At 43.4% G+C, this 10766-nt stretch overlaps 1 protein-coding gene across 3 annotated transcripts; it reads left to right on the top strand.

The window, feature by feature from the left end:
- The first annotated feature begins 2351 nt into the window (after positions 1–2351).
- On the top strand, positions 2352–10123 carry LOC139378585 (mitochondrial inner membrane protease ATP23 homolog). Of its 3 annotated transcripts, none has more exons than XM_071120881.1 (6): positions 2352–2614; positions 2889–2934; positions 8245–8326; positions 8442–8579; positions 8673–8756; positions 9040–10121. In XM_071120881.1, the coding sequence occupies exons 1-6, from the start codon at positions 2464–2466 to the stop codon at positions 9241–9243; spliced, it is 705 nt and encodes a 234-aa protein (XP_070976982.1). In that variant the 5' UTR covers positions 2352–2463; the 3' UTR covers positions 9244–10121. The 3 variants fall into 3 exon arrangements, with proteins under 3 accessions (XP_070976982.1, XP_070976980.1, XP_070976981.1); XM_071120879.1 differs by having other exon boundaries at positions 2368–2614; positions 8457–8579; positions 9040–10123; XM_071120880.1 differs by having other exon boundaries at positions 2368–2614; positions 8650–8756; positions 9040–9767.
- The last annotated feature ends 643 nt before the right edge of the window (positions 10124–10766 follow it).

Here is a 10766-nt window from a genome sequence, read left to right as displayed (position 1 = left end):
ACTACGCCGCCAGGGACTCAAATCTTGCAGTGCCAGACGTGTCCCCCTGCTTAAGCCAGTACATGTCCAGGCCCGTCTGAAGTTTGCTAGAGAGCATTTGGATGATCCAGAAGAAGATTGGGAGAATGTCACATGGTCAGATGAAACCAAAATATAACTTTTTGGTAAAAACTCAACTCGTTGTGTTTGGAGGACAAATAATGTTGAGTTGCATCCAAAGAACACAATACCTACTGTGAAGCATGGGGGTGGAAACATCCTGCTTTGGGGCTGTTTTTCTGCAAAGGGACCAGGACGACTGATCCGTGTAAAGGAAAGAATGAATGGGGCCATGTATCGTGAGATTTTGAGTGAAAACCTTCCATCAGCAAGGGCATTGAAGATGAAACGTGGCTGGGTCTTTCAGCATGACAATGATCCCAAACACACCGCCCGGGCAACGAAGGAGTGGCTTCGTAAGAAGCATTTCAAGGTCCTGGAGTGGCCTAGCCATTCTCCAGATCTCAACCCCATAGAAAATCTTTGGAGGGAGTTGAAGGTCCGTGTTGCCCAGCAACAGCCCCAAAACATCACTGCTCTAGAGGAGATCTGCATGGAGGAATGGGCCAAAATACCAGCAACAGTGTGTGAAAACCTAGTGAAGACTTACAGAAAACTTTTGACCTCTGTCATTGCCAACAAAGGGTATACAAAAGTATTGAGAAACTTGTTATTGACCAAATACTTATTTTCCACCATAATTTGCAAATAAATTCATTAAAAATCCTACAATGTGACTTTCTGGATTTTTTTTTCTCATTTTGTCTGTCATAGTTGAAGTGTACATATGATAAATTACAGGCCTCTCATCTTTAAGTGGGAGAACTTGCACAATTGGTGGCTGACTAAATACTTCTTTGTCCCACTGTATATATCCTAACATCACTTTGTCGGGCAAAGACTCAACATCAAAACAACAGACAATGACTCTTCTGTTTCACCACTCACGCCGCCCTGTATGTGTCACACCAAACGACGAGCGTCACAAACACCGGGAATCTTCCACTTCAGTTGGTCAACCTTTACATTTACTGCTACCCCAGTAATCACTCCTTTCAATGGCACCCTTTTCTTGAGAGCAAAACAATTTACATTTCTTGCCCCAATTCGTTTTAACGCGGAGCGCCTTCTCCCTCTGACCAGCAGAAACAAATAATTATCACAAGACCACTTCTGGTTACCTTCACGGATTCCACAGCACCCAACTCTGTTTTCATCCACCCTGAAACAACAAATGGATCAGCCAAAAGGAAAGGGTCCCCTTTTTCCAAATACTTCACTCCTACTGTCAGACTCATCTTTATCTTGACCGTCGGTGCAAGCCTCGGCTCCGAGAACTTCCCCACACCTAACACATCCAATACTTCAACCTCATTCACTTCCATTTCTCCTCAACTTACGCTTTCTACCATTCTTCTTTAACAAACCATCTCCCTTTCCCCACCATTTTTAACAGACTCATGCTTTCTCTAAGTATACATCTCCTTATACTACACTTCTCCTGACATACATATTGTAACGACCCTTGGTTTTTAAGCGCGTTATCGACTCTGCCGCTCGAGTGTGTTTTTGCGGCACAGTCGAGAGCACGATGGACTTCGGCCTAGAAGGTCGAGGGTTCGAGACCTGCTCCCTGCCTGTTTCATGACAATATTGTTTTTGCCTTCACAAAGGAAGCCATTTAACCGAATGTCACAACTCCATACAATCAGCACGAACTCCTCGGGATGTAGCTCTCATCTTATAAAGCAGCTGCTTCATCTTGATGTTCTTCTTTATCAAAAGTTACCGCGGCACTTTTCCATTTCAAATAAGCGCGCTCTTCCAAACACCATCGACAGTCTCGCTTCATTCGACTCCCCCTTTGACAACATCTCCCAGCAGCCATTGCGTTTTCTTCTATACCGAACGTGCACACACTCAATGTCACTTGCCAATGCATGGAGTAATGTGTATCAATAAACCTTGTTTGTAATTATATTAGGAAAAGCGAAGGTATTTTCTGTTAACTAGCTAGCAGCAATGTTGTTGCATATATTAATTGAATCGTTCACCTCTGTCTTACAAGGTAAAAATAGTTTTATACTGGATATTCTGTTTTCTCTTGTCAATAGCTATTGATCCAAGCATGCCGTGACTATGAAAATGGTATATTCTGAATCGGCATGGGTGGATATAAAAAAAGGGGTGGGTTTTTCTCCATATATATATATACTGATATAAAATATATATATACAGTATATCATAGTCATGGCACACTGTGTAAGAGCTATTGAAGATTGAAGTACGAATATCCAATATTAAACTAATTTGAGCTCGGCCTGGTTTACCACGTGATTTGAAAAACAAAGAATGACCTCTCGTAGCTAGACTGTGCTTGTTCCTAGAAGCAAAAGTGGCTATTTTAGAAACACTTTCCATGCAATGGATCAAAATAACCCGCAAGAAGAGGACTATGGATATAACCTATTCCCGGAGAGAAATTCGGGAAAGTTCCAAAAGGGATCGATAGCAGAAAGCTTGTTCACTTTCAATCACAAATGTCAGGTCATGCTACAATTCGCAATGGAAACAAGTAAGCTAACAGGCTAGTAAGCTGATATGTCTGTCATCCTCCAAAATGTATCGCATGGCAATAGTTAGCTAGATGGCCGTGTAACCATTGATGCCGTGTTTACGTTTGTCATATACGTCATAGCCATGTTTCTAGCAAGCTTAGCTAGCTATCGTTGAACAGTAAAGAGACTGTCATGAGTAAGCTAGTTAGCTATACGCAAACTGTTGAATGACCTGATTGCTGTCATGGTGCAGGACCGATTAGGCCTAATCTCATTCTATCTCCCTTTCAGGTCCATATGCAAAGCTTCTCCTTGGAGCCATGAAAAGCTCAGGATGGTAAGTGTCAGCCAGCCACAATCATCATCAATCACAACTCAACACAGCTGTCAGCTGCCATAATTCTTCTTCCTCCTGTCAGTTTTGGCAGACTAGACACTGTAATGCATATTGCTGCCTTTCTCAGGCTGGAGTGTGAAAAACACAATGATCTAAATAGCCTAGGTAGAAGCCAGTGGAATAAAGAAACCACAACAGCTATTTTGCTCTGCCTGTCATTTGAGCCCAAAATAATTACAAGCGAAAATGTGGTTACACCTAACTCAGTCAGCTCACAGAAAAATATCACCCTATCCTCAGCATACTGTCTGCTATAACAGAACATGCTTCACAGTAGTACAGTCTATACCTCCCCACATTCCTCACACTTGCCATCTGGTGTTTCTCCACTAACAATAACCCACTTCCCAATCCACAATGCCCCAACCTCAGCCTCGTCAACAGAACCCTATCCCTCCTTTCCCTCCCCAGATACCTACTGCCTTTCCTCAAAGAATTCTGGATAGAGAGAAACTGCCTACCCCGCTCCTCTCCCACTCACGTTGCCACTCCAGGGTCAACCCCTCTGCTATGATGCTCCTACATTCCATCCCCCCTAATGGGACCACCACATCTATCTCCTCCCTCCTCAAAGCGGCCTTTGCCACCATATTGGCTGCCTCATTTCCTCCTACCACAACATGAGTTGGGACCCACAGAAAACCTACCGTTACACCCTTTCTGTCCCACCTTATAAAGTGCCATCATCAGCTCTATTATAATTTCTGGGCGTGCCTTTGAATTCCCTTCTCTCAGTGCAACCAGGCTAGCTGCAGAGTCTGAACACAAAATGACAGTTTATGCCCCACTTCTTCCACCCATCCCAATGCCTACACTAGTGCTAGCATTTCAGCAGAGAAGACAAACTCCATCAGACAGCCGCCTCCCCTGATGTATCCGAAACCGGGGAACATGTATCCCAAACTCTGCTCTCCCACTGCCTGGATCCTTTGATCCATCTGTGAAGATGTGCAAGTAGGGACCCCAGGCCAACGGCAGATGGGCCTCAACCACCAGAGAAGGCTCTCTACTGGCCGTATCCCTAATTACATCAAGAATGGTCATGTCAACATCAGGCTCTGGGAACAGCCACAGAGGAACACACGGCCAGCAGACAGGGACCCCCACTTCCAGACCTCCCATTCCCGACTCCACCCCCAATTCCTGCACTTGGGTCACATAGCTTGGCCTACCTCTTCTCACTCCAGTTCCCTCTCCTCCCCGTTCCCATGCCTCTCCTAACAGACACCTTGCAGGGTGAGATGATACATGCCCCTGCACTTTCATCCTATAGCGCATGGCCAGCTTAGCTTGTTGCAACCTCCCCCATTTCAATCAACAATGCAGGGATCGAGGTAGTTTGAAATGCCCCACAGCACAACCGCAGCGCAATTTCCTGTACCACATCCAACATCTGTAGTGTTGTAGCTCCCGCTAAGCCAAATTCCATGCTCCCATAGTCCAGCACTGAGCGGATCATTGCTTGGTAAATCATTTGCATGGAGCGTCTGTCTGCTCCCCAAGATATCCTGGACAGGCACCATATTATATTAATAACTTTACCGCACCTTTCAACTTTTTTTCCCCCCACAGGGATCCTCTAGGTCATTCTCTTTCAACCAAACCAGGGATTTTAACGCCTTGACCCGTTCCAGCGGTGAACCATGCATTTAAAACCCTTGCACCACCTTCTTTTATATTCCAAAATTACAAACGGGGTCTTTGCTGCTTAAATTCTAAATCCTCACCTATCTACCTAGTCCACCACCTTTTCCAAAGCCGCTTACACCTTCTGGACCCCAAACAGGATATTCCTTCCTCTTTTCCAGAGCACCCCATAATCGGGAAAACAGGAAAAGCCCAAAACCAGGCCCAACATCCTGGAACATGAAATTCACAATTTTATGTTAAACAAAACTGGACTAATTACACTTACCTGCGGTGTCCCTTTCTCTATCCCCACTAACTCAGAATAAGCTCCACCAACTCTGACCTGTGTGGTCCGGTTCTTCAAGAAATCCTGGATCCAATTTAACAACAACCCCTCACCCCAGCAGAATACAGCTCCAGCACCAGTCCCACTTACCAGAGCATGTCGTATGCCTTTTCAATGTCCAGAAACACCGCCACCTCTCCCTCCTTGTTGGCCAGCACCTTCTTTATATCACAGTCCAGTGCTAGCACTGAGTCCATAGCACACCGTCCTAACCTAAATCCGCTCTGGTATGAGGAAAACATAAATGTACTCTCAAACATATGTACTAATCTGTCTGTGACCATTCTTTCCATTAGTTAACATAGTACAGAGGTCAATGCTATGGGTCTGTATGAACCCGGGTGTTATGCTTATTTTCCCGGTTTTACAATTGGCACCACTATGGCATGTTTCCACATTGCTGGTAATGCCCCCTCTTCCCATACTGTATTCATTAATGCCAGTACCCCCTCCAGTACCAAATCATCCAGGTGTTTAAGTTGCTCGTAGCATAGCCCGTCCATTCCTGGGGCTGTGTCCCCTCCTTGTATCACCCGGCGCAGGTCATTCATTGTAAAAAACAAAACAACACATTGTTCGGGTGAAGCTGCCATAATGCTTCGATAGCTGCCATGACACTGATTTATTGTACACTGAACAAAAATACACTGCTCAAAAAAATAAAGGGAACACTTAAACAACACAATGTAACTCCAAGTCAATCACACTTCTGTGAAATCAAACTGAGGAAGCAACACTGATTGACAATAAATGTCACATGCTGTTGTGCAAATTGAATAGACAACAGGTGGAAATGATAGGCATTTAGCAAGACACACCCAATAAAGGAGTGGTTCTGCAGGTGGTGACCACAGACCACTTCTCAGTTCCTATGCTTCCTGGCTGATGTTTTGGTCACTTTTGAATGCTGGCGGTGCTTTCACTCTAGTGGTAGCATGAGACGGGAGTCTACAACCCACACAAGTGGCTTAGGTAGTACAGCTCATCCAGGATGGCACATCAATGCGAGCTGTGGCAAGAAGGTTTGCTGTGTCTGTCAGTGTAGTGTCCAGAGCATGGAGGCGCTACCAGGAGACAGGCCAGTACATCAGGAGACGTGGAGGAGGCCGTAGGAGGGCAACAACCCAGCAGCAGGACCGCTACCTCCGCCTTTGTGCAAGGAGGAGCAGGAGTAGCACTGCCAGAGCCCTGCAAAATGACCTCCAGCAGGCCACAAATGTGCATGTGTCTGCTCAAACGGTCAGAAACAGACTCCATGAGTTGATAAATTTGATTTCCATTGATAATTTTTGTGTGATTTTGTTGTCAGCACATTCAACTATGTAAAGAAAAAAGTATTTAGTAAGAATATTTCATTCATTCAGATCTAGGATGTGTTATTTTAGTTTTCCCGTTATTTTTTTGAGCAATGTATAAACACAACATGTAACGATTTTACTGAGTTACAGTTCATTTAAGGAACACAGTCAATGCATTCATTAGGCCCTAATCTATAAATTTCACATGACTGGGAATACAGATATGCATGCATCTGTTGGTCACAGATACATAAAAAATATATTTAAAAAAAAGTAGGGGCGTGGTTCAGAATACTAGTCAGTATCTGGTGTGACCACCATTTTCCTCATGCAGCTCCTTTGCATAGAGTTGATCAGGCTGTAGATTGTGGAATGTTGTCCCACTCCTCTTCAATGGCTGTGCGAAGTTGCTGGGTATTTGCGAGAACTGGAGCACTGTTGTGCACGTCGATCCAGAGCATCCAAACATGCTCAATGGGCGTCATGTTTTGGTGAGTATACAGGCCATGGAAGAACTGGGACATTTTCAGCTTCCAGGAATTGTGTACAGATCCTTGCGACATGGGGCCATGCATTATCATGCTTAAACATGAGGTGATGGCAGCGGATAAATGGCATAACATTGGGTGTCAGGATCTTGTCACGGTATCTCTGTGCATTCAAATTGCCATCGATAAAATGCAATTGGGTTCGTTGTCCGTAGTTTATCCCTGCCCATACCATAACCCCATCACCACCATGGGGCACTCTGTTCACAACGTTGACATCAGCAAACCGCTCGCCCACACGGCGCTATACACGCTGTCTGCCATCTGCAGGCAGATGAGTTTCCCTGAGATGGTTTCTGACAGTTTGTGCAGAAATTCTTTGGTTGTGCAAAACCCCAGTTTTGTCAGCTGTTCAGGTGGCTGGTCTCTGACGATCCCGCAGGTGAAGATGCCGGATGTGGAGGTCCTGGGCTGGCGTGGTTACACATGGTCTGCGGTTCTGAGGCCAGTTGGACGTAATGCCAAATTCTCTAAGAAGACAGCTTATGGTGGAGAAATTAACATTTTATTCTCTGGCAACAGCTCTGGTTGACATTCCTGCGGTCAACACGCCAATTGCACGCTACCTCAACTTAAGACATCTCTGGCATTGTGTTGTGTGACAAAACTGCACATTTTAGTGGCCTTTCATTGTCCCCAGCACAAGGTGCACCTGTGTACACAATCCATGTCTCCTCCCATTCATTTACACCAGTGGTATTCAAACATTTTCAATGGAGACCGCATTTCTTTCGGCAGAATTTTTGAGGACCCCATTTTTTTCCCCCCAAGAAAATTCAGATGAACAAATAACCTTAAATTCATTGCATTTTCATATCTTATCAAAATGAAAATAAACCAATAAATACATTTACCTAAAATGTTATCTTTCAAATCATCTAGTCTCCAAAATGTTTGTAAATTGTCCCATACAATAATCTGTCCTCTTAATATTTGTATTCATTATTTATTTATTAATTTTTAATTGGCGACCACACTGCAGTTCCCTAGTGGGGTCGCGACCCCGACTTTGAATACCACTGATCTACACTGATGTGGATTTAACAAGTGACATCAAAAAAGGATCATAGCTTTCACTTGGTCAATTTGTAATGGAAAGAGCAGGTGTTCCTAATATTTTGTGTACTCACTATGTAACACGGGTGTCAAACTCATTCTATGGAGGGCCGAGTGTCTGTGTTTTTTTCCTTTCATTTAAAATCTAGACAATCAGGTGAGGAGAGTTCCTTACTAATTACTGACCTTAATTCATCAGTCAAGTACAGGGGTTGAGCGGAAACCCACAGACACTCGGCCCTCCGTGGAATGAGTTTGACATGTGATGTAATAGCCATATCATGCCGTTATAATGTTAGGGTTTTTTTTCATGCTAATGTACATTTGACATCATTATGCCACCCCTTTGTGAAGTATTATCCTGTCTCTATAGTGCGGTGTACAAAGATAGACATTTCTCCTGTGAAGACTGTGATGGGACTGTCAGTGGTGGTTTTGATGCAACATCATCACAAGTAAGACAGCTAGAACCGTTACCTTTGTGTACAGGTTCACATGCTACACTGTGTACTTTGTATCACATCTGTAAGATACCATTCCCCCCCCCCCCCCCCCCACTCTCAATTCTAGATTGTTTTGTGTCAGAATAATATTCACCAGCAGTCCCACATGAACCGGGTGGTTACACATGAGCTCATCCATGCCTTTGACCACTGCCGGGCGCATGTGGATTGGTTTAACAACTTCAAGCACTTGGCCTGCTCAGAGGTGAGACCAAGAGATAAACGTGCATGTTATGGGCATTGTGTTTGTGCTCAGTTTTAATTGTGTTTTAAAGGAAGTTATGCTCTTATTTTTCAGATTCGAGCAGCCAATCTCAGTGGGGATTGCTCCTTCCACAATGAAGTATCCAGGTTCAACTTTGGCCTCAAGAAGCACCATCAGGTAATATCTGGAGATAATGTGAATTCACTGCAAACACAATTACATTCTTACTTGTATGTATTTCAGTCAACTAGTATCCTTCATGGTATAGCATAACATGATTTTCCCATCGTGTGAATTGGTATGTCTGAATTGACAACTGGTTTAGTTGAAACTGTAGTTGAATGTAATGGCAAGTATAGCACTGCCTTTTTCAGTGCTTAGCGATTAACAAGAAGTGCTTATGATGGCCAATATTCACATGAAGAACTCCCTACCTAACCCATACACTACTACCTATCAGGAATGTGTTCGGGGACGTGCCTTGCGCTCCATCCTTGCTGTTAGGAAGGTGAGCCGAGAGGAGGCAGAGAAAGTGGTGGACGAGGTATTCGATACCTGCTTCAATGACCACGCCCCCTTTGGCCGCATCCCACATGACAAGAAGGATGCCAATTTTGCCTACAGAGATTTTGAGAACCGAGATCGGTATTACGCAAACCTTTAATGTGTTATTACATGCACAAATGCATTTTAATTGAATTTCCATGGGTGCTATTGTGAGGATCCTTGCAGAAAGCTGGGCAACCTACCACTGCCCTCAGCAGAATGACTGTGTCAAAAATGGTATGAAATTATCTCCTGAAGGGAAATATTCAGAGGTCTTTCTCTCTGTCATTTAAATAAATCAAAGGATATAATAAATGATATGTTTTTATGGCACACTTTTGTGGACTCTAATGCTATAACTAAAGAATATGACGGAGAGGTTTCCTTTTGGACATTGATAAATGTGGCCCAAATATATATTTTTGTCATCCTTTTAGAGAGGTTCCAAAGTTTGGTGTTTATGTAGGGGGGGTATATGATGCCTGTAAAACGTATTTCAAGACTGAAAGGTGGGAACAGGTTTCCAAGGGGGACTGTCCACCCCTCTACTCTGCCATGTAACTGAACTGGGAGTTCACTTTAAATAGATTTTATTGTACAGTACTGAATAAGTTGAAATAAATATTTGATTATTATGAATAATATGATATTGAGCCTTGATTATTATTGCAATAGCATTTATGAATTGACAAAGACGTTTCAAAAACGAATTCTACAAAGTGCTCAGTTAATACCCAATTTACATTAAACAGACACAGTATTCCCTGAAGACGGTATGAAAGCATGCATTAGTCCATGTTAGCATCATTCCTTCATCCAACAGATGAGCAAATCATTTCTTGAACAAGTTGGACAAGTGATCTTACTTCTCAAGACCTTCATATACAGTGCCTTCTGAAAGTATACACACCCTTTGACTTGTTTCCAAATTTTGTGTTACAAAGTAGGATTAAAATGTGTAAAAATATGAAAAATAAAACATAACATATGTATTTATTAACCCTTTGAGTCAATACATGTTAAAATGACCTTTGCCAGCGATGACAGCTGTGAGTCTTTCTGGGTGAAAGACGCATGTTCAATCTGCATTGGCCGTGCAGAATTTATGGTGATGTGGTCTCTGCAGAATCAGGGATTTCATACTTGTGCTTCGCCGAGCAGCTCCGAGCTGTTGTCAAGGAAGTGAGTTTGTGTTTATACAGGACCTCCTGCCCTCACCTACTGTCAACCAATCATGTAAATGCAGAGCTATACGGAGCCCTCAGTATTGATTTTGCCTCCGCAATTGCGTCACACAAGCCATACTGCGCCTCCGGCCACATCTTTGGATTAAGCCTGAATTGTCCCTAAATCTCAAATAAGAGTTTCGCATACTTATTCAAGCTCTGTCAAGTTGGTTGTTCATCATTGCTAGACAGTCATTTAAGTCTTGACATAGATTTTCAAGCCGATTTAAGTCAACACTATACTAGGGCACTTAAGAACATTCAATGTCATCTTGGTACGCATCTCCAGTGTCTGTTGGAAAGCTGACAGAACCAGGTGTTCCTCTTGGGTTTTGCCTGTGCTTAGCTTTATTCAGTTTTCTTTATAAAAAAAAACAACTCCCTTGTCCTTGCAGATGGCAAGTATGCCAATAAC

This window comes from Oncorhynchus clarkii, chromosome 21 (assembly GCF_045791955.1).
Source record: "Oncorhynchus clarkii lewisi isolate Uvic-CL-2024 chromosome 21, UVic_Ocla_1.0, whole genome shotgun sequence".
Taxonomy (NCBI): domain Eukaryota; kingdom Metazoa; phylum Chordata; class Actinopteri; order Salmoniformes; family Salmonidae; genus Oncorhynchus; species Oncorhynchus clarkii.
This window is presented reverse-complemented; position numbering and strand designations above follow the sequence as displayed.

What these genes read in the sequence shown, in the direction of transcription:
- LOC139378585 (XM_071120881.1), top strand. Translation starts at nt 2,464, where the DNA reads ATGGATCAAAATAACCCGCAAGAAGAGGACTATGGATATAACCTATTC. An exon ending in ACAATTCGCAATGGAAACAA is followed by an intron (nt 2,615 to 2,888) that starts GTAAGCTAACAG and finishes TCTCCCTTTCAG; the next exon opens with GTCCATATGCAAAGCTTCTC. An exon ending in GCCATGAAAAGCTCAGGATG is followed by an intron (nt 2,935 to 8,244) that starts GTAAGTGTCAGC and finishes CTGTCTCTATAG; the next exon opens with TGCGGTGTACAAAGATAGAC.